Genomic DNA, 24407 nt, shown 5'->3' with positions numbered 1-24407 from the left:
ACCGACTGAGCTACAAGGGAATCAACTATTCAACAAATATTTATTGAATGTCTAAAACAAGTCAGGCTTGGCCCTGGCAATACAGCAAAGAACAAAACAAGACAGTCACTTCTTTCACATTCTAGTGAATACGAGCCTGGACATTCCATTCTGCCCCATCCCTTTCTGAGCACCAAAGTGCTCCTGACAGGGGTGGGGTGGGGGCGGATGTTGACTGTCAGACTTTTGATTCCTGTCAATCAAGATCCCTTGGGTGCCGAGTGGGGTCTGGAACGACCGGAACCCTCCGGGGCATCCACAGCTCCACACCCTTCCAGATGGGGGATGAAGGGGCGGCCCTAGACTGGGTTTGGATCCGCGGCAGGAGGGCGGGGAGTCCTCTGGTATCTGGGGCATCCGTCCCGAGTGTGAGAATGGACACTCGCCTGCGTTCGTGTCTCTCCGAGGCGCGAGCAGCACACAGGGAACTCAGAGATGACTTCCTTAACTATCCTACTTAGCACAGATGGGAAACCGACGCCCGAGGAGGCGAAGGCTAGGACTGATGCCCACCTCAGTCTTGGGGCGAGTCAGGGGCGCGGCTTGGGTCCACTCACAGCGAGTCCAACAGCTGGGCAGACGGGAATCATTAAGAAACTACACACTTCTTGGTGTCTACTAGAAACTACAGTAGGAAGGCCTCGGTCCTTCTTGAGCGGGTGGCGGGAGCTAAGGACCGGGAGGGCGGCGCGGGCCCCAGCCCTTTAAATTCGCAGCCGCGCGGGAACTACAGCCCAACAGCCACAGGCGGGTGGGGTGGGCAGACGCAAGCCCCCGCCGGCCAACGACCGCCCCTAGCCCGCCCCGTCACCGACACCTCTCCAATCAGCAACCCTCTTGTCGCTTGCCCCTGCCCGTCACCCCCACTCGTCGCCAACCTCGACAACCCGCGCAGAGGGACAGCAGGGGCGGGGCTCCCGGAGGGTGTGTCTGGGTGAGTGCAGACGTCGCGCGCTCCCCTGGAGTTTCGAACGCTGTTGGCTCCTCTGGAAGAAAAAAAAAATACAAGAGCGGCGGCCAATAGCATGGCAGAAAGGACCCGCGCGCAGGTCCGGCTCCGCCCCGGTCTGGCTAGAAAGAAGTCCAGGCCCGGCCATTGGCTCGCGCGTCCTGTCACTCGCCGCTGCGGCCAGCGGGCAGGGGCCTTGCGGTGATTGGTTCCGCCCAGGCGCGAAATGTAACGCGGGAAAAACAGGAGTAGGGACCCCGGCGGCAGGTTGTTATTTTCGGGGGCTCGGCGCCGCGCGTCCAGCTTCCCTGTCATCGCAAAGGCAAGCCGTCCCTGCTTCCCGCAGCTGCAGCCTGCATTGGAGAGTACAAACAGCGGAGAGCGGGTTTGACCCAAGGGTTGGGGGTCCAGCCCTGACCGTCTGGTCCGGCCGAGCCGTTCTGTTCCTTCACTGGCCGCAGCGCAGGAGAGTTCCAGGAAACGTCCGCCTGCCATGAGCCGGCGGGACTGAGAACCAGCAACTCGGAGCAGCGCCGGCGAGCGGAGCAAGGACCAGACCCGGGCTCGGGGAGTGCGGCCCACGGCCGCCGGAGCTGCGGATCCGGGCCAGGCAATGATCCGGGGTGTGGAGGCGCAGATGGCGGACAACGCCCCTCAGCCGCCGCCCGTCATCTTCTGCCAGGACTCCCCGAAGCGGGTGCTGGTGTCGGTCATCAGGACGACCCCGATCAAGCCCACATGCGGCGGCGGAGGGGAGCCAGAGCCGCCGCCACCGCTCATCCCCACCAGCCCTGGCTTCAGCGACTTCATGGTGTACCCGTGGCGCTGGGGCGAGAACGCGCACAACGTGACGCTCAGCCCCGGAGCCTCCGGGGGCGCAGCCTCAGCTGCCTTGCCTGCCGCCGCCGCCAGCGCGGAGCACCTGGGGCTTCGCGGACGGGGCGCGCCGCCGCCCACCGTCTCGGCCGCCGCCGCCTCGGGAGGTGAAGACGAGGAGGAGGCGAGCAGCCCTGACAGCGGCCACCTAAAGGTAAGCGGCGCGGGCGGGCGGGGCGCGGGGCAGTCGAGGCCCGTTAACGGCGCAGCGGGGCCGGCAGCGCCCGCGGACTCGGCGGGCGGGGCGGGGCCGAGTTAAAAACGCGAGGTCTCTTTGGCTGCGGCGGGGGCGGGCGGTGGCGGGTGACAGGACGCTGACGTCACTGCCGCGCGCCAAAAATCTGGCCCCCTGACTCGGGGGCGGGACTGGACTTCAGTCATGTGACTTCGGCGGGGGATTGGGGAGGCCCAGCGGAACAGAAGCCACTGGCCAGCAGGTGCAGTGGGCGGGAACGCGGCCTGCGGGTCACAGACCGGAATGGTCAGCCGGCTTTGTCAGCCGTTCGGCCCACCGCTGAGTCCTCTCTGGCGGGAGAGGGCGAGAAGGGGCTGCAGGCCTTCAACTGTTCCTCTGGGTGCAGGAAGGGAGAGGTTGCGCCGTTTCTGCTTCATCACTGCAGACACCACGACCCTGCTAAAGATGCCTTGCAGAGACGGCCGAAGAACAAGAAGGGACTTAGGGGAATCTTACTCAGCTCCCAGTTGTACTAAGTAAGCGTACAACTTTGCTAGGTTCTGAGAGCACAGAGTGGAATCGGACGCTGTTGTCACCGACTTCAAATTGCTTGGAGACTCAGTCTGTTTTAGAGCCGGGAAGGATTCAAGCCTACAATTTACGGATCAGGCAATTCATACTTAGAGGTATTGGTGAAGGGAGCTCCCCAAGGTGCACAGCTAGGTAGCAGGCATGCTGATAGGATAGACGCGTTTTTGTGGCTCCAAGTTCTGAAGCAGGGCTTCCATGGTGGCTCAGTGGTAAAGAATCCGCCTGCTAACGCAGGAGTCGCCGGTTCCATCCCTGGGAGGAAGACCCCCTGGAGGAGATGGCAACACACTCCAGTATTGTTGCCTGGGAAATCCCATGAACAGCGGAGCCTGGGGGGTTCAGTCCATGGGGTCACAGTAGAGTCGGACACGAGTTAGCTACTAAACAATAACAGAAAAGTACTTGTGTAATGAGTAGTGCTGATACAAGTTTAGCATTCAAGTTCTATTAGTTAAGTGGCTATGTAAGATAAGCAGTTTGTTAAAGATAAATCACCTTGTGGATAAGTACATCTATATTGGCAAATACTGTATAAATTGAAACAAGTTGGTCATCATTTTACACACAGTAGCAAAGATATTGAAACTCTTTGTTGACCCCTGAGGAAATTGGTACACTTTGTTACTAATTGCATTGTTATTAAAGAACAGTAATTATACAGCTATATGTCTGGACACACTTCAACTCTTAAAGCTATACTTCAGTAAAAATTTGAAAGAAGTAGTAGAAATATTTATATTAGTGCTGAATTTGTGAAGTGAGCGATCACAGTGGGCTGTCTCTAAACAGCCCTTAATAAGCTGGCTGGGTATCCTAGATATTTTTCCATATTAATATATTTAGATGTTTAGCACTTGAAAAAAACATATAGTAGGTTATATAGTTAAGCAACATAAAGACATATATGCATAATTTACTTGTAGAAGATTTTGCATCTATTATTTTATTCCTGATTATAACTGAATCTAATTTTGGATTGTCCAAGGAGGTTGATGTTATCATAGACAAATGAAATTCTATAGGTATGGGGTTTTTTTGTTTGTTTGTTTGGTTTGGATTTTTGGCCCCAAACAGTTTTATCTTCACATAAATCTTTTTTAAAAAGTTCTTAATAATGCATGAGTTTGAATTTTATTTTTACTTTGTCTATTTATCAGAGGTAAAATATAGTACAAGTTAATGAAAAGCATGTAAAAAGCTCTTATACATGTTACTTTTTTCCCTCCTCACAGTCCTTCATACTGTAACTGTTTCATAAATTGTTAAACAAGTTGATCCTTTTATCAGTGAAGAATCCAAATACAGCTCCAAAAAATTCATTCATTTAGCGTCTCCATCCTGCTGGGGAAAGGTCTGGAATATACTTGTTTTAAGGAAGTTACCTAGTTTGATTTATGATCAGTACATTTTTTAGTTTTAGTCTAATTCTTTTGTTTTGCTTTTCTAAAGTACTCATAGTTCTTTTATCTCCACATGCATGAGTGAATCATAGTGGCTGAATCTGCTTACCTTTTGGGAAGATGGAAGACAAGTCTGAGATATAGTTGGTGCCAATAGCATGCTTCCCTCTGGCCCCCTCCCCCCGCCCCCTTCTCTCAGTATTTGGGTAAGAGGCAATAATGGCTATGGGTTTGAGAACATTTGTATTCATTCACTATTTGTTATCACTGCTGGGAAGGGAGGTATCTCCCTTCAGCATCTCAGTCCTTGCTTTTTTGTTTGTTGCTGCCCAGTTTTTGCCTCCCCTGCCTGTGAGGAAAATATCCATCTTCTGCCAGCTTATTTTGGCCCCTCATCACAAGATTGTTTAGCACTTTTGGGATACAGTTATATATTAGCACTGTCTCTCCCCAGGTTGTAGAATTCTGGGAGGGAAGGGAGCAGGTCTAATATTCCTCTGCCAAAGGATATTCCAAGCCTCGATAGCTTGTGCCCTTTACTCACATTGCATTCATGAAGTTATTTTTCCACTGTGGGACCTGTGTAGTTTGACTTCTCTGCACATCCTCAGATTTACCCTTCAAGACCTGCCAGCTACCTATCCTGTTTCACCTTTCTATCACAGATCATTTTAAACATCTAGACTGTACTTAGCCTTGTAGTAGCCCATAGTCTTGTAGTAGCCAGTAGTTTTGATCACCACCGTATTTAAACATAACATCGTATTAACATGTTTCATCAACACAGTAGCCACTATTTATTATTCATTGCCTTGTAGAGCAAACCACCAGACTTTGTGTTGATTGTTTTGAATTTTTAAATCCATTTACCTTGTTTATCTGATGAAAAAGGAATTAGAGAAGTCGCCAAAGTTGAGTTAACATCGTATGATAAACAGCAGAACTGATTGGAACCTTTTAGAGCTCTTACTCTTAATCCCTACATGATACTGCTTCTGTGAGTTGATTTTAGGGTTTTTTTTTTTTTTTTCCTTTAATATTAAGATTCAAGTAGGAAATTTTCTGGTAGTCCAGTGGTTAGGACTCTGTGCTTCCACTGTAGGGAGCATGGGTTTGATCCCTGGTCAACTCCTGGTGGGGGAGCTAAGATCCTGTATGCTGGATGGCTTGTCCAAAAAAGGAAAAGGAAAAATGGACTTTCTTGGTGGTCCAGTGGTTAAGAACTCGCCTGCCAGTGCAGGAAACATGGGATCAATCCCTAGTCCAGGAAGATTCCACATGCAGCAGGGAAACTAAGCCCATGCACCACAGCACTGAAGCCTGCATCCTCTACAAGAGCCTGTGCTCTGCAACAGGAGAAGCCAGTGTAATAAGAAGCCCATGCACCGCAACTAGAGAGCAGCCCCTTCTTACTGCAACTAGACAAAGCCTGCATGAAGCAACGAACACCCAGTGCACCCCCCCAAAAAAGAAGATGCAAGTAGACTTATAAAATACACTATTCAGAATGGTATCTCAATTGAGGTGCTTTATGAAAATTCATGCAGTCAGTCAGTCAGTTCAGTTCAGTCGCTCAGTTGTGTCCCAACTGTGTGACCCCATGAATCGCAGCACACCAGGCCTCCCTGTCCATCACCATCTCCCGGAGTTTACCCAAATTCATGTCCATCGAGTCAGTGATGCCATCCAGCCATCTCATCCTCTGTCGTCCCCATGTCCTCCTGCCCCCAATCCCTCCCAGCATCAGAGTCTTTTCCAGTGAGTCATCTCTTCGCATGAGGTGGCCAAAGTATTGGAGCTTCAGCTTCAGCATCAGTCCTTCCAATGAACACCCAGGACTGATCTCCTTTAGGATGGATTGGTTGGATCTCCTTGCAGTCCAAAGGACTCTCAGGAGTCTTCTCCAACACCACAGTTCAAAACCATCAATTCTTCAGCACTCAGCTTTCTTCACAGTCCAACTCTCACATCCATACATGACCACTGGAAAAATCAAAGCCTTGACTAGACAGACCTTTGTTGGAAAAGTAATGTCTCTGCTTTTTAACAGACATTTTTCACTCTCCACTTTCACTTTCATCAAGAGGCTCTTTAGTTCCTCTTCACTTCCTGCCACAAGGGTGGTGTCATCTGCATATCTGAGGTTATTGATATTTTTCCCAGCAATCTTGATTCCAGCTTGTGCTTCTTCCAGCCCAGCATTTCTCATGATGTACTCTGAATAGAAGTTAAATAAGCAGGGTGACAATATACAGCCGTGACAGAGTCCTTTTCCTATTTGGAACCAGTCCGGTGTTCCATGTCCAGTTCTAACTGTTGTTTCCTGATCTGCATATAGGTTTCTCAAGAGGCAGGTCAGGTGGTCTGGTATTCCCATCTCTTTCAGAATTTTCCACAATAGATAGATAACAAATTAAGACTTGCAAAGTTGTCAAGATAAGTCAAAGTAACGGATAGCGTTAGGGAGCAGATATGTGAGCCACAGGAAATTTGGATCAAATCTGAACTGGAAAAGGGAAATAAGATCTATTTACATTTTCTCATAAAAAGAAGAAGGTGCACACCTCTTTCACCGAAAACTGTTTTTCTTTTCCTTCCAGGTTGTTTGTGTACTTTTTTCTTTTCCTTCCAGGTTGTTTGTATACTTTATTCAAATTTTGCTTTGTAAAAATGTGTCAAGAACTTTTAGTTTTTTTAGTAATCATGTGAACATCAAGTTTGAATATAACTTTTTCTAAAGCCTAGGTAAATGTGTATGTTAGAGATTCTAAGTGTCTTGAGAAATAATTCAGACTTTATTAAATAACTTTTTAAAGTTATTGATGTTTGAAAATAAAACATTTATCATGACATTTTAGAAAACATTTTTAAATCACTACCTTCTGGTGGTATTGGGATTGTTTTAAAAATTAAAATTGCTGAGATATGCAAACATTTTTCGGAGAAGGCAGTGGCACCCCACTCCAGTACACTTGCCTGGAAAATCCCATGGACGGAGGAGCCTGATGGGCTGCAGTCCATGGGGTCGCTAGGAGTCGGATGCTACTGAGCGACTTCACTTTCACTTTTCACTTTCATGCATTAGAGAAGGAAATGGCAACCTACTTCAGTGTTCTGGCTTGGAGAATCCCAGGGACAGCGGAGCCTGGTGGGCTGCCGTCTATCGGGTCGCACAGAGTCAGACACGACTGAAGTGACTTAGCAGCAGCAGCAGCAGCAGCAATAAGATATGTTAGAGTTTCTAATTCCTTATTTATTATTATTATTTTTGCAGATCATCAAGCAGTCTTGACAAGGTTTGTCTCTCAAACTACGAGTATACTTAGTCACTGATGAGTTAACATTTCATTATTGTCAAAATGTACATAGAAACATGCTTTTGTTTTTAATTGCTAAGGCTGAAATGAAAAGTGTTTTCTTAGAGTGACATTTTTGTATATATGGTTAAAATATGTTTTTTTTTTTCATTTATTTAGGGTATCAGATGATTACTTGCCTTGCTTAATTTTCTTAGCTAAAAGAATACACTTAGTGAAGCTTTACCTGCATATCACTGAGATGTTGGATTATGTTGCATTTTTCAGCTCTATTTCTCATTTGGAAAATAAACATGTGGTTTATAGCTGAGACAAGATCTTAGAGTTACTGGGAAGCAGCCAAATAGTTAACTTAAACAAAAAATGTTCCCCCACTGTGAAACATGCTTGTTAATTTTTTTTTAACCAGAAACAGAAAGTAATAATGGGTAATCTTAAAATTTTGATATTAAATAGTTTAGTTGTTTGATACTAAATCAGTTATTTCAAATTGTAATACAGTGAATACTATATTTTATGTATTTAGAAAATAGTAGGGAAATGATCCTTTTTGCTGTGGCAGAGCTGAATCACTAAAGTTTTGAATTAACCTTATTTCATGTCCATTTCTTTCTTAACAGAACCAATCACCTGTGATTTTTAATGGATCATAGATGGTGTGTTTATTTTGCACTTAAAACAATATTTAAAACAATTATTCATGATACCATGAAGTGAAGTGAAGGTTGGTCAGTCATGTCTGACTCTTTGAGACCCCATGGACTACAGTCCATGGAATTCTCCAGGCCAGAATTCTGGAGTGGGTAGCCATTCCCTTCTCCAGGGAGTCTTCCCAACCCAGGTATTGAACCCAGGTCTCCCACATTGCAGGCAGATTCTTTACCAGCTGAGCTATCAGGGAAGCCCCATGATACCATAACCAGCAACAGTTTATATAGTTATTGTGGAGAATGGATGAGATCTTTATCCCATCAACAAATTATATATTAACAATGTACCTGAGTCAGTTAGCTTAGGCTAAACCATGCTGCAGAATACAACCTCAAAATCTCAAATTCAACCTATGCAAAGCTTATATTATGCATCCTGTGAGGGTGCTCTTTATCCTGTTCATTCTGGGACCTAGAAGGGAATGTTCCCTACCTGGGACATGTGAGTCTTAAGGTGGAGCAGAAAGAGAGATGGTAGAACCTTGTGATGGCTTGTAAACCTTTTGCTCAGAGGTCACACATGTAATTTCCGTTCATGTTTTATTGGTCAAAGCAAAGCCATATGGCCAAGTTGGCCTCCATGGGGCTGATAGGAGGGAGGGGCAGTGAATATTTTAACAATGTTAATAATCTGCCACAGTGCTTTCTTACATTCTTTTTTTCTTTTCTCACTTTTGTGGCAAAAAGGAAAAAACAAAAAATTTACCAACTTAACCATTTTAAAGTATTAACTATATGAACAGTGTCATAGTAGAACTCAAGAAATTTTTTATCTTGTGAAACTGAAACTACCCATCCAGCTCCCATTTTTCTCCATTCTGGATCCTGACAACCACCATTCTGCTTCTGTTTTGAGGGTTTTGAAACTCTTTAGATACCTCATATAAGTGGAATCATGTAGTATTTATCTTTTTGTGACTTATTTCACTTGGAATAATGTCCTTAATGTTCATCCACGTTGTAGCATATGACAGAATTGCCTTTTTTAAGGCTGAATAATAAGAAAATATCACATTTCCTTTGTCCATTCATTTGTCAGTGGACATTTAGGTTGCTTCCATCTCTAAGCTGTTGGGAAAATAAGTTTTAATATCTATGAATATTTAGACATGATTTATCCTATAAGATACTCATCCATATTGAGATTATGCTTTTCTTTCAAGGTGAACATTGAAGGGAATCTTGCTTATTATCAAGGTTTTAGGTGATGTTTTTAAGCTTTGGGAAGACTTTAGGTTTTTATATGGAAAGCAGTAAAAACATCTTTAGTTTGGATGTAGGTGTTATTTTTTATATATAACTTGTACGTGTAAAAATGTAACTTACCTGGGAAGAAAGCTTTTTTTTTTTTTCAAGTAAATGCTTATTGTTGGTTAGTTTTAGATACCTAGAAATGTTAAGACAGTACAGGGAGGTCCCATAAAGCGTCTACCCAGTCTCCTCTATTGCCAATATCTTACACCATTTTGATACATGTTGTGCTTAATATATTTTTTATTTATTTTGCTACATCAGGTCTCATCTGTGGCCTGTGGCATCTTATTCCCTGCTGCTGCTGCTGCTAAGTCGCTTCAGTCGTGTCCGACTCTGTGCAACCCCATAGACGGCAGCCCACCAGGCTCCCCTGTCCCTGGGATTCTCCAGGCAAGAACACTGGAGTGGGTTGCCATTTCCTTCTCCAATCCAGGGATCAAATCTGGGCCCCCTGCATTGGGAGTGCAGAATCTCAGCCACTGGACCCCTAAGGAAGTCTCACATTCATTGTAATTAATGAACCAAATTGATACATTATTAACTAAAGGCCATAGTATGTTCTGAGCTCTTTAGTTTGTTTTTTTTTTTAATTGAGCTGACATTTACATAACATAAAATTGACCATCTTAAATTGTAATTCACTGACTAATTCACAAGGTTGTGAAACTGCCACCTATATCAAGCTTCAAAACATTTTCATCACCCCCAAAGAAAGTTGCTTATTCAGTATTTAGCCACTCCCTTTCCCCCTCTATACACAGTCTCTGGAAAACACCAACTGTTTTCTGTCTGGACATCTTATAACATGGATCATACAACATGTGGGCCTTCTGTGTCTGACTTCTTTTATTTAGTATACTGTTTTCTGAGGGTCATCCACCATGTAGCATGTATGACTGTTTCTATGACTGAATAACATTCCATTGTATGTGTATATGTACATACGTGATAGTGTATCACACTGTCAATCTCTTCCACAATGGCTGAACCACTTTACATTCCCACCAGCAGAAGTTTCCAGTTTCTCCACATTCATACCAAAAATCACCTTATTTCCTACTTAGGTTCCTGGTTTGTTTTTTTTTAGTATGATTGAGTTGATGTGAAATAATATTTCACTGTGATTTTTTTAATTAATTTTTTTCTCTTCAGGCTTTACTGAGGTATAATTAACCTCAACTGTGGTTTTGATTTGTATTTCCAAGACCTTGCTGGCCATATGTATCAATATAACTGCTTTGGAGAAATATGTCTATTCAAGTCCTTTGCCCTTGCCCTTTTTTTATTTGAGTTTTCTTTCTGCTGCAAAAGTTCTTTATATATTCTAGATACTGAACCCTAGCAGATAAAAGATTTGCAACGTATTGTATCCCATTCTCTAGGTTGTCTTTTCACTTTCTTGATAATGTCTTTTGACATGCAAATGTTTTTAATTTTAAGTCCAGTTTGTGTATTCTTTGGTTGCTTATACTATTGGTGCCACATCTAAGAATCCACTGCCCAAATCTGAGGTCATGAATGTTTATCCCTCCCCCTTTTTTTTTGGTAAGAGTTTTAAAGTTTCAGCTCTCACATTTTGGTGTGATGCGTTTTGAGTTAATTTCTGATATATTGTGTGAGGTACAACTTCATTCTTTTGCAAGAAGAAATCCAGTTATCTAAGAACTGTTCGTTGAAGAGCTGTTCTTTCCCCATTGAGTGTTCTTGGCACCCTTGTTGAAAATCAGTTGGCCATAGAATAAAGCTTTATTTCTTGCCTCTCAGTTTCATTTCATTGGCCTATGTCTACCCTTACACCAGTACCACACTGTCTTAATTTCCATTGCTTTGCAATAGGTTTTGTGTGAGTCCTCCTGCTTTGTCCTTTTAAAATATTGTTTTGCCTACTTGGAGCCTCTTGCAGTTCCATGAGTAGAGGGTTGCTTTTTCCATTTCTGCAAAGACCTTTGGGATTTTAATATGGATTGCATTGAACCTGTGTATATGATCTCTTCTTTGACCCACTGGCTATTTAAGAGTGTTTAATTACCACATATTTTATGTGCTTTCCAGTTTTCTTTCTGTTACCGGTTTATAGTTTCATTCCATGTGTGTCAGAGAAGATGCTTTGGATGATTTCAATCTTTTAAAATTTACCGATACTTGCTTTGGGCGCAACATATGGTCTGTCTTGGGAAATGCTGCATGTGCACTTGAGAAAAAATGGGTATTTTTCTGTTTTTGTGTGAAATGTTCTGTGTATGTCTGTTAGGTATAGTTGGTTTATAGTGCGTTCAAGTCTTCTATATCTTGTTGACCTGTCTAGTTGTCCTATCCATTAATTGGAAGTGAAAATCTCCAGTTATTTTTGAACTATCCCATTCTATTTTCAGTTCTGCCAGTTTTTGCTTCATACATCTTTGGAGCTCTGTTGTTAGGTATGCATGTGTTTATAACTGTTCTCTTTTTCCATCCTTTCACTTTTAACCTTTTTATGTTTTGACTCTAAGGTGAGTTTCTTGTTGATAGCATATAGTTGGTTCATTAAAAAAAAAAAATCCATTCTGCCAATCTGTGCTTTTTATTTATAGAATTTAATTGATTTACATTTAAAGTGATTGCTTATAAGAAAGAACTACTCCCCCTTTGTTTTCTATATGTCTTATACCTGTTGTGTTTATGAATTCCTCCATTACTGCCTCCTTTTGTGTTTGAGTTTTTTGTGGTTTATCATTTTCTTTCCTTCCTTGTTTCCTTTTCTGGTATTCTTTTCATTCCTTTCTCCTTTTTAGTGATGACCCTGGGAATTTTGCTTAACTTCTTAAAAATGTGAAAAAAATCTATTTTCAATTAATATCACCTTAGTTCCAATAGTATACAAAAGTTCTGCTCCCATATATTTCTGTTTCTCTCCATTTTTGTTATTGTTGCCACAATTACACCTTATATTGTATTCATAGTAACAAAGATTTATTATCTTTTTTAATACACTGTTGTTTGCCTTTTATATAGGACAGAAGAGAGACGTTATAAGCCCAAAGTACAATACTTCTAGCTTAGGTAGTTACCTGGTGTTGTTTATTTCTTTGTATGGCTTTGAGTTATTGTCTAGTGTCCTTTCATTTTTGCCTGAAGAATTAACTCCCTTCAGATTTATTGTAGGGCAGATCTGCTAGCAATGAACTCTTAGCGTTTATCTTGGAATGCTTAATATCTTCATTTTTTAGCAATAGTTTTGTTGACTATAAGATTATTGTTTGATTTTTTTTTTCCTTTCCTTTAAACATATCATCCCACTGATTTGTACAGTTTCTCCTGAGAAATCAGCTGTTTGTAGGCATGATAAAAACTGACAAAAACTGCTTCCAGAGTCTTGTCTTTTGATTGTTCGATTATGTCTCCCTTTGCATCTCTCTTTGTGTTTATTATAGAAGTTGATTGACCTTCTTGGGGGTTTAGACTTGTGTCTTATCAACTTTGGGAAGTTTGCAGCCATTATTTCTTTAAATATTCTTTCTGCCCTATTTTCTCTTGCCTCTGGATCTCTGATTGTGCGTGTGTTGATAAGCTTAATGCTAAAGTGTCCCCCTAAATTTGTGTGTTGAGATCCTGACCCCCAAAATGATGGTGTTAGGAGATGGGGCCTTTGGGAGGTGGTTAGGTCATGGAGGTGGAGCCCTCATAAACAGATTTAAAGCCGTTATGAAAGAAGCCCTGGAGAGCTCTCTTGCCCGCTTCTACCATGTGAGCTCGCACCAAGAAGGAACTGGCTGTGAACCAGGAAGTAGTCCCTCCCCTGACCATGCCGGCACCTTAATCTTGGACTTTACAACCACGAGAACTGTGAGAAATAAATTTCTGTTATTTATAAGTTACCCAGTGTGTAGTCTTTTGTTTTAGCAGCCCAAATGGGCCCATAAGACACTTGATGTCTTACTGGTGCCTTAGGCCCTGTTCATTCTTTGTCTGTTCCTCAGACTGGATTAAAAATAGTTGACTTATTTTTAAATTTGCTGGTTCTTTCCTCCTGCCAGTTCAAATCTGCCATTAAGACTCTGGAGTGAATTTTTTTCATTTCGGTTGTTGTATTTTTTAGTTCTAGAATTTCTATATTTTAAACATAATTTGTTTCTTTATTGACATTCTCTGTTTGTTGAAACCGAGTTCTCCTGGTTTTCTTTTGTTCTTTCTTTTGTTCCATGGTTTCTGTTACTTTTTTCAACGTATTTAAGACAGTTTATTTAACTTCTTTGTCTAGTAAGCCCAAGGTCTGCTTCCTTGTAGGAAAAATTAATTCTTATGCATGGGTCATATTTTTTTTTTCTTTGCATGCTTTGTTGTATATTGAAAACTGGGTGTTTTGAATATTATGAAGTAGTAGTTCTGGAAATCAAATTCTCTCTCCTCAGAGTTTTAGTTGTGTTCTGTGGCTGTAGTTGTTTGGTGACTTTTCTAAACTATTTTTGTAAACTCTTTGTTGCATTTGTTCTCTGAAGTCTGTTTCTTTAGCTTAAGATCAGCTCATATTTTGAGATTTTCTTGAGTGCTTGGAACCAAACGGGGGGTGGGGCGGCAGGGGTGGGGGGAGGAGAAAGACAAAGAGTTAAAAAGTAAAACCCTTTAACTTTGCAGAATGGTTCTGTGCTGTAGCTCTCCTTATATACTTAGCCAGACTGTTTACAGTTCTGTTTTAACCTTCATTTCGTGCTTGTGCTGAGCCTAAAAATCAGTCAGAAGTGAAAGCTTTGCTTCTTTTCAGATCTTTTCTGAGTATGATTCCTGTGCTGGGTAAGTATGTGGCTTCCTAAATTCCTCCCTTTAGGATATGTGGGCACTTTTCAATGCCCTAATTTACCAAAGAAATTCTCTCCCCAGCTTTTCCTCCTAGACTTTTGGTGTGTCTGTGTGCCTTAGTTGAAATCTTTTTCCCCAGGTGGCAGTAAGTTGCTATTGGCCTTACAAGGTTTTTGAGATATGCCCTCCATGTAGCCACTTTTCTGCCCAGAGAAAGTTCTAAGTTAGTCAGAGCTTCAGGTAGCCCCCAGGCTGGGGAAAACAGACAAACACAATTCTTTCAGAATATAAAGTCTTCTCTCTTGGACCAGGGACTGGGATCCTACACTGAGAATGAAGACAACTATCTTCAAAGACCACTGTGAGGAGAGGGTGGGGCAAGGAGCTGTTAAATGTGCTACACAACTTTCCTACAGTTCTACATTGCCAGTTTCTTGAGTTATTGTTGGCTGAGTTGCTGTAAATTTCTGATTATTTTCTGGAGTTGTGACAAAGCTGATTTTGACAGTTTTTGCTTGATTTTTCAGTGATTTGGGAGAGTGAAACTACCTACTCTGCCATTTCACTGATGTCACTGAAGAAAGGTATTAAATGTTTATTTACAGGCACACCTTTGAGATTCTGTGGGTTTAGTCCTAGACTGCTGCAGTAAATGGAGAAGGAGATGGCATCCCACTCCAGTACTCTTGCCTGGAAAATCCCATGGGCAGAGGAGCCTGGTAGGCTGTGGTCCAAGGGGTTGCTAAGAGTCAGACACAACTGAGCGACTTCACTTTTACTTTTCACTTTTATGCATTGGAGAAGGAAATGGCAACTTACTCCAGTGTTCTTGCCTGGAGAATCCCAGGGATGGGGAACCTGGTGGGCTGCCGTCTATGGGGTCACACAGAGTCCGACACGACTGAAGCAACTTAGCAGCGGCTGCAGTAAAGCCAATACGGCAATAAAGCAAGTCACACAACTTTTTTGGTATCAGTGAATAAAAAGTTATGTTTATACTATAGTCTCTTTAGTGTGCAATAGCATTATGTCTAAAAAAAAAAGTTTGTTGTTCAGTCACTAAGTCATGTCTGACTCTTTGCAACCCCAGGGACTGCAGCACTCCAGGCTTCCCTATCCTTCAGTATCTCCCAGAGTCTGCTCAGACTCATGTCCATTGAGTCAGTGACAACAATGACAATCCAACCATCTCATCCTCTGTTCCCCCACTTCTCCTCCTGCCTTCAATCTTTCCCAGCATCAGGGTCTTTTCCAAGGAATCTGCTCTTTGCAGCAAGTGGCCAAAGTACTGGAGCTTCAGCTCCAGCATCAGTCCATTCAGTGAATATTCAGGGTTGATTTCCGTTAGAATTGACTGGTTTGATCTTGCTTTCCAAAAAACACTTTATGGGGCCTCACTGGTGGTCCAGTGGTTAAGAATCCACCTGCCAATTCAGGGGATATGGGTTTGATCCGTGGTCTAGGAGGATACCACATGCTGTGGGGCAACTAAGCCTGTGTGCCACAACTACTGAGCCTGTGCTTTAGAGCCCAGGAACTGCGACAAGAGAAACTACCACAATGAGAAGCCCGCACACTGCAACTAGAGAGTAATCTCTGCTTGCCACAACTGCAGAAAGCTGGCACACAGCAATGAAGACCCAGAGGAGCCAAAAATAAAATAAAAAATAATTTAAAAAAAGTTTATTTCTAAAAAATGCTAACTACTATCTGACGACACAGAGTTGCCACAAATCCTTCAATTGAAAAAAATGCAGTGTCTGCAAAGTGCTTTTCATTCCAATCCCAAAGAAAGGCAATGCCAAAGAATGCTCAAACTACTGCACAATTGCACTCATCTCACGTGCTAGTAAAGTAATGCTCCAAATTCTCCAAGCCAGGCTTCAACAGTACATGAACCATGAAATTCCAGATGTTGAAGCTGGTTTTAGAAAAGGCAGAGGAACCAGAGATCAAATTGCCAACATCTGCTGGATCATCGAAAAAGCAAGAGAGTTCCAGAAAAACATCTATTTCTGCTTTATTGACTATGCCAAAGCCTTTGACTGTGTGGATCACAATAAATTGTGAAAAACTCTGAAAGAGATGGGAATACCAGACCACCTGACCTGCCTCTTGAGAAACCTATATTCAGGTCAGGAAGCAACAGCTAGAACTGGACACAGAACAACACACTGGTTCCAAATAGGAAAAGGAGTCTGTCACGGCTGTATGTTGTCACCCTGCTTATTTAACTTCTATGCGGAGTACATCATGAGAAACGCTGGGCTGGAAGAAGCACAAGCTGGAATCAGGATTGCCGGGAGAAATACCAATAACCTCAGATATGCAGATGACACCACCCTTATGGCAGAAAGTGAAAAGGAGCTAAAAAGCCTCTTGATGAAAGTAAAGAGGAGAGCGAAAAAGTTGGCTTAAAGCTCAACATTCAGAAAACGAAGATCATGGCATCTGGTCCCATCACTTCATGGGAAATAGATGGGGAAACAGTGGAAATAGTGTCAGACTTTATTTTTGGGGGCTCCAAAATCACTGCAGATGGTGAATGCAGCCATGAAATTAAAAGATGCTTACTCCTCGGAAGAAAATTTATGAGCAACCTAGATAGTATATTCAAAAGCAGAGACATTACTTTGCTGACTAAGATCCATCTAGTCAAGGCTATGGTTTTCCTGTGGTCATGTATGGATGTGAGAGTTGGACTGTGAAGAAGGCAGAGTGCCGCAGAATTGATGCTTTTGAACTGTGGTGTTGGAGAAGACTCTTGAGAGTCCCTTGGACTGCAAGGAGGTTCAACCAGTCCATCCTAAAGGAGATCAGTCCTGGGTGTTCACGGGAAGGACTGATGCTGAAGCTGAAACTCCAATACCTTGGCCACCGCATGCAAAGAGTTGACTCATTGGAAAAGACCCTGCTGCTGGGAGGGATTGGGTGCAGGAGAAGAAGGGGGACGACAGAGGATGAGATGGCTGGATGGCATCACCGACTTGATGGACATGAGTTTAGGTAAACTCTGGGAGTTGGTGATGGACAGGGAGGCCTGGCATGCTGCAATTCATGGGGTCACAAATAGTCGGACACGACTGAGTGACTGAACTGAAACAAATTATGCCTGGATTATGATACTATATTTTAATGAGCGGAGTCAAATAAATTATATTAATGTTTTACAAATTGTTAACAGGATGGAATCCGACGTGGTAGACCCAGAGCAGATACTGTGCGGGATTTAATAAATGAAGGAGAGCATTCATCCAGCAGAATCCGTTGTAACATCTGTAATAGGGTGTTTCCACGGGAGAAATCACTCCAGGCTCACAAAAGGACTCATACAGGTAAGTTGAGCAAATTTTAGCGAATGCCAAAAGTGATACTTAAATGAAAACTGATTTGCTGTTTAGGCCTATAAATTAAGTTTTTCGTTGCCTCACATTTCCTTATTGTAAAATTTTAAAAGCAGGCACTGTGTAGTCAGCTTCTCTTTTGGTAGGGAGGGATAGTTTTCTGAACATTGATACCATGTGATTTCTAAAGTTGTCATGACAATTAGCATAGCTGTCACAGGAATATTATTACTAAATTTGGTTCTATCCTATCTATCCAAATTTTACTTGATATGCCTTTGTCTGTTTGACTGTTAAAACTGATTTGTAAGTCAAATCCTAAATCACTAATTGTCAAATTTTTAAAGAGTGTCTAGAGTCCTCAGTCCCATCAGGATATTTGATGTTACTATTAAATCTAAAGTGAAATAATTTTTCAGAAATAAATGTATTGTAGGTAGTTATCCCAAGACTATCATATATCTTTATTTGTGTGAAGAAGTCATACTTGCATTTAAAATACCATACAGAGAACAGAAAGATAAAGAGGGTCTTGTTCTTGCCACAGAGAAAGTGGGTCCCTGAAGGAGCCATATATTTCTAACAATGACATCAAAAAATTTACAGATGAGGAAACCAAGGCACAAAAGCACCCAGTTACCACTGACTTACAACTCCTCATACTCTTTAGCCTAGAAGTATACTGGCCAATACAGTAGCGTATGTGGCCCTTGAGCACTTGAACTGTGGCTAGGCCAGATTGAGATGAGCAGTATGTATAAAATACACTTAGTATGAAAAAAAGAGAGTAAACAGTGTCCTTAATAATTTTTGATAGTGATTACAAACTGAAATGATAAAATTTTAGATGTATTCAGTTAAAGTACATAGTTAAGTTAATTTTACCTGTTTTTTATTACTTTGTGAATGTGGCCATTAGAAGTGGTTCTCATTCTATTTCTCTTGGTCAGTACTGATCTAGAATTTGTGTTTTTAACCTGTAGTCCCCTGTTTGTTCCACTGTGTTTATAGTTATCACCTGTTTCTTTTTTCTTTTAGTTTTTGAAAAGATATAGTTCAATGACATGCTAGAATATAGGTGTTCTTAGCTAAATCCCTGAAAAGGGGTAAAGTTTTAATTTTGAATCATTATAAACTAAGGTGCCAAGAGGTTTTGAATTCAGGTACCATTCAGTAAAACTATTATTTTATGCATATCTGATTCAGAGAATTTTTTTCAATCAACTTAGCCTGAAATATGGAGAAGGAAATGGCAACCCACTCCACTATTTTTGCCTGGAGAATCCCAGGGACGGAGGAGCCTGGTGGGTTGCCATCTATGGGGTTGCATGCCTGCATTGGAGAAGGAAATGGCTACCCACTCCAATATTCTTGCCTGGAGAATCTCAGGGACAGAGGAGCCTGGTGGGCTGCCGTCTATGGGGTCGCACAGAGTTGGACAGGACTGAAGTGACTTAGCAGCAGCAGCAGCAGCAGCAGCCTGAAATAACCCCAAATAAGCGGTTCACAGCTATAGAGTACATGTAGCCAGTATGGAATCAGTTGCCAAGATTCAAGATCACGTGGCATAATAAAAAGGTGCTTGAGTCCAGTACTGATCTACCACTGATCCACTGTGTGTCACCCAGTACTTCTACGCCTATTACACTGTGTACCGGGGACCTGAGCCCAAGATCTCCATGCTATAGTTAAGTTCTAATAGTATATGCTTTTAGAGGGTAGAAAAACTTTTCTGTTACTGTAGTCTATGTTTATTAACTTGTGTCCAACTGTTACATTCATTTAGTACATTTCTAAATAAAAAATTTAGGGAAGACTCATTACTGTTCTTTGAGTCATATTGGAAGAACCAATGTATAATTGTTGACCAAAGAATGTTTATTCAGGAAATAAGTTTAATTATGATTGAACAACAATCTTTTTGAGCACTTTGTTTAGCCTAACACTGTGCTGTGTACAGAAATTGAAATGGAGTACAAGGTGCTATTCATCTTTGTACAAGGAGAGTTCATGATACATAAACAATATAGGATACTAAGTTAGTGGGGGGATATGTCGCTTAATTATTCGGAGGTGGGGGCGGTTGGGGGTAGAAGAAGTTTCACTGGGAGCCTACAGGATTGGGAAGATTTGAATAGGCAGGAAAGATAGGGATTTCAAGGAGTAGAAGATAGGGAACTGCCTCGTGGCTGGAATGAATCTCCAGGAGGGAAGTTAAGGTAAACCCTGCTCAAGAACCCAGTAGCTATAGTACAGGTATTAGAGGGCCATTTAAAAGTCAGCAGACCGTTTTTGCTTGTTCAGGGAGAATAGTAAGGTTTGGGGTAGTTTTAGAGGGTAGTTGGAAGGAAAAAGCAAGTGCTCTGTGCCATCTACTCCAAAAGTGCTATACAGAGTCAGAGACCAGCAACCCACCAGGCTTCCTTCTAGGTGGGGTTGGTGTGGGGTGGGGGTGGTGACCAGTCTGACCAGAGGAGGGTGGCAGTAGAGACGTTTTAAATAATCAGCAAGAGCTAGTGACTTAAGACGTGGCGGGAAATATGGGATAAGCTGAGATGATAACTGCAAAGATTGTGAACCTGGGTACCTAGAAGCTCAAGGGCTAAAGAAAACATTGTGCTTCCAAGTGATCACCTGCTTGATATTATCCAAGTGTGCCCTTAGCACTTCATCTCCAGCTCTGTAGAGGCTGTAGCATGTTTTATTATTGTTTGCAGTCATGACTTATGTAAAGGTTGATTCTCTCTCCCTGCCCCTTCCCCCTCCCCACCTTATTGTCTCATAAATATAACAACATCTGTTTACTTAGGTGAGAGACCTTATCTGTGTGACTATCCAGACTGTGGAAAAGCCTTTGTTCAAAGTGGACAGCTCAAAACCCATCAGCGTCTTCACACCGGAGAAAAACCTTTTGTTTGTTCAGAAAACGGTATGGTGTTAGAAGTTAAGTTTTTGGAATAACCAGTTGTGAGTTAAAGGTTAAAATATCTTCTGCCTGAATTTTTAGGAAGTGAAATTTTTGATAGAGATTTTATCAAACCTCTTAATATTTCCTTGCTAATATGTGATCCAGGCTCAATTGCTGGGAAATGATTGATTTTTAAGTAAAGTATTCTTTTTAGGTGAAAATCTTTATAAAGGGCAATTAAAAATCTATAACCAATTGTAGGCGGTAGAAAACTATTCAAGTAAATACAGCCTTTAGCGTAGGCTTTTACTTTGGTGTTAAACTTCTTAACTGTTAAGCTGAAGGAAGCACATTATTGTCTAAATTTTCAGGAGGGGCAGGGGTGGGGTGGATTTTACCAGCTCAACATTGCTACTGTTGGTAATTTCTTAACATTTTCTCCAGTGTTTACTTACTGTTTTACCAGTTTCTTAATCGGTTTTTCTTATGTACATTTTTACACAGTTATATTTGAAATTCAGTACAGTTTTGTTCTGTTGCTCTGTGGTTTTCTTGATTAAGTTGTTACAAACGTAGCACATATACATAATGATTGCCTCAGTGTTAGATATTGAATATTTAATTTGCTTTTAAAATTTGCTTGTTATCAAGAAACATGAGAGGCCTGTTTTCCTATTTAAAGCTTTATTTACCTTTTGGGATTTTTTTATAACAGATGCCAAGAACGAAATTCTTGGGTCAGAGATTTTGAATATTTTTATAACTTGTGCTAATAAATTACTTTCCACTGGGGTTTAATGCATTTACACTGCAATGACCAGGAGGTGAAAGAACCATTTTCACCTTCCTCTCAGTGGCATTGATAATACCAGCTTAAGGTTGTTTTTTTTTTCTCAAGTTATAGAATGATAACTCTCATCATCTTATTTTATTTTTTTCGGATACCAGTGAAACTGAACGTTTTCCATGTCTGCTGGATATCCAGATTCTGATAAAGTGTTTCCTTCTGTGTTTTGAAGGCTGCCTAAGCAGATTCACCCATGCAAACCGCCACTGTCCGAAGCACCCTTATGCCAGGCTGAAGCGAGAGGAACCCACAGATGCTCTCAGTAAGCCCCAGGCTGTGGACAACCAGGCTGCCGCTGAGTGGTTGGCAAAGTAAGGCTCTCCCTGGAGTCTACAGCGGAACACTGCCCAGTGTGTGGGTTGACGCTGGGGATTTAGGCAGTTCTCAGTTTAAGTTGCTTTTGTACACATTTTTTAAAAATAACTTGAAATGGCACTTTATTTCTTTAAAGCACAGAATTGTTAGTTTTATTTGGATCTGTGTGTGGTAGAAGACTACTGTATGATATTAGTCTGAGTGCTCAGACCACAGTTTTATAAAGCAAGGATTTACCCCATTTGAAAATAATCTTTTTTATGTATTGTATTTCATTTGTCATTAGTACAATCCATCTTCATTTTCTTTATATTGAATTTAGTGATGTGTTGATTATTAGAGAGATAGAGACTAGAGGTTTTTCCAAAGTAAAATTTCCAAAAGCATCCAGTTTAATTTGTTTAATGGCAACAAAGGGACCAGTATAAAAACATTCCTGTAAGGATGTTTTGATTTAAGGAGTCATCACACACCAGCAGCAGCTGATTGTGCAATCCCTAGCTTCACTAGTCTCCTCTGCACTGAGGATAAACTCTAGAATCCCTAATTATGTTCTGTGGTTCTGCCTCCCTCTAGTACACAGCTGTCTCCAGCTACCTGGATTCCTTGTCTCTCTATAGCACTGTTACTGTAGTTTCTAGCCCTTTGTGCTCACTTCTCTCTTCATTTAGCCACTCTGTTCATTCTTCATTTCTTACTCAGATTCAACATCACTTCAGGAAGTTCTTCCCTAACCTACCCAGTAACCCCCCAAACAAATAAGGTTAAGTGCACTTAACAGATGATTTTATAACACATTGTATTTTCTATCTCAAAACCTCCATCACACATTTATTTGTTCAATGACTATCTTCCCTGCTGGATCATAAGCTCCACAAAGGCAGAGATTGGGTTTGTCTCAAGTAATGCACCATTTTCTTCCTCCCTCTTCCTCTTTGCTGGTCTCCACTGCCCCATTGAATCTAATTTTGCCCAAGCCAGAAACAAACTAGTTATCTTTGTCTTTACCTTATTTTTCTCCCATCTACTCAGTGATCAACCTATGGATTCTACTTCCTTAACAACTCTCAGATTCAGCCACTTAAGTCTTCTCAATCTATTTCATGCTGCTGCCAGAGGAGTCTTTCTAAAATGTTAATATGGTTCTCAGTATGAAGTCTAAACCCTTTATTATAGCATTCAAAGCCCTTACCTAGTCCTTGCTGATCTTGCTGACTTATATTTTGCTCTTTTCCTTTTCTAGTTGTCCTTGAAGTCATATTGAACTTCTTGCATTTCTCTTTTTACATTTCTGAGTATTTCCAAAAGTTTTCTGGTTTGAGTAATCTGGGTTTCCTGAAATCTGGTAGTTGTATTTTTTTTTTGTATGTAATTTTAAAAACAGCTTTATTGAGGCATAATTGTCAAACAATAAATTGTACACATTTAAAATACATAATTTGATGTGCTTTGACGTCTGATGTGAAACCATCACCAAAATCAAGATAGTGAGCATAACCATCACTTCCACAAGCCTCCTCATGTCCCTTTGTAATCCGTTGATGTAAGCCTGCATCTTCCTCCCACTGCCAGCCCCCCAAAACACTCATCTGCTTTCTCTCTGTGCAGTTCATTCACATTTTCTAGAGTTTTATACAAATGGAATCGGCCACTATGTACTTGGTTGGCTTCTTTCAACCAGCATGATTATTTTGAGAGTCATGGTGTTGTTGAGTGTATAAGTTCATTCCTTTTTATAGCTGTGCAGTAATCTGTTGTATGGCCGTAACTCCAATTATTTATTCATTCACCTCTTGATGGGCCTTTATGTTGGTTTTGGCTGTTACAAATAAAGCTGCTATGAACATGAATGGACATTTTTGTAGGTAATGGTACTGTGATTTAAATATGCCTTTCTTTGGTTTTCAAAAAAAGGTGGAACCTTTGCATTTTCTCTTGTGAGTTATCAGTTGACCATGCAGTAGAATAAAGATGGTGCTCTTAAATTCTTGAGTAAGCTCCATGTGTTACCCTTATTAATTCATTTGTGCTCTTTTTGGTGGGTTTAAACTTTCTCATAATTAGCTCTATCAGAAGCCATTCTCCCTCTGTGGAAAGGATAAATAGGCTTCTATGATTATTCTATTTCTATATTTTACTCTAGGCAGTTTCACATGTGATCTTGAAATCAGTTTAATGACAAAAACACATGACTCCAAGAGCTGAGTCTGAGCTGCTATTTGTTGATTGTGGCATTCTAAGCAAGTCCTTCAGTTTCCTGAACTTGAGTTTTCCCCTCTGTTATGAAAACATGTGGAGAAGGAAATGGCAACCCACTCCAGTGTTCTTGCCTGGAGAATCCCAGGGACAGAGGAGCCTGGTGGGCTGCCGTCTATCTGGTCACACAGAGTCGGACAGGACTGACACGACTTAGCAGCAGCAGCAGCATGGAAACATGTAACATATTCACTTTGTAACTTTATAAACTGAAACACAAAATAATACTGTAGTAAAGACCCCCTCCACTCCCCCCACCTTTTTTTTTTTTTTAGAAAAGTGAACATTGGAGAGTCTTACCTATACGTGTAAGTAATGTGGATGCATTTCATACAGGTACTGGGAAACACGAGAGCAGCGCACTCCTACCTTGAAAGGAAAGCTGGTTCAGAAGGCTGATCAGGAGCAGCAGGACCCGCTGGAGTATCTCCAGTCTGACGAGGAAGACGACGAGAAGAGTGGTGCGCAGCGGCGTCTCCAGGAGCAGCGGGAGCGCCTGCACGGAGCCCTCGCTCTCATCGAGCTCGCCAACCTGACGGGAGCACCGCTCCGCCAGTAGCCCGAACACTGACTCTTCCACTGTACAAAAGTACTGCCCAGCATACTTAAAAAGTAGATCCTTGGGCATAAGCTAAGCACCTTATTTGCTTATC

The 24407-nt window shown here is 41.8% G+C and overlaps 1 protein-coding gene across 1 annotated transcript; it reads left to right on the top strand.

Annotated features, from left to right (window-relative positions):
* Positions 1-1601: 1601 nt before the first annotated feature.
* ZNF367 (zinc finger protein 367) lies at positions 1602-24313 on the top strand. The gene is made up of 5 exons (XM_068974700.1): positions 1602-2018; positions 17269-17419; positions 20238-20357; positions 21356-21494; positions 24091-24313. Exons 1-5 carry the CDS (start codon positions 1602-1604, stop codon positions 24311-24313), a joined length of 1050 nt encoding a protein of 349 aa, XP_068830801.1.
* Positions 24314-24407: the final 94 nt, after the last annotated feature.

This window comes from Capricornis sumatraensis, chromosome 6 (assembly GCF_032405125.1).
Source record: "Capricornis sumatraensis isolate serow.1 chromosome 6, serow.2, whole genome shotgun sequence".
NCBI lineage: Eukaryota > Metazoa > Chordata > Mammalia > Artiodactyla > Bovidae > Capricornis > Capricornis sumatraensis.
Note: the sequence above shows the minus strand (reverse complement) of the source record. Positions and strands in the feature narration are given on the sequence as shown.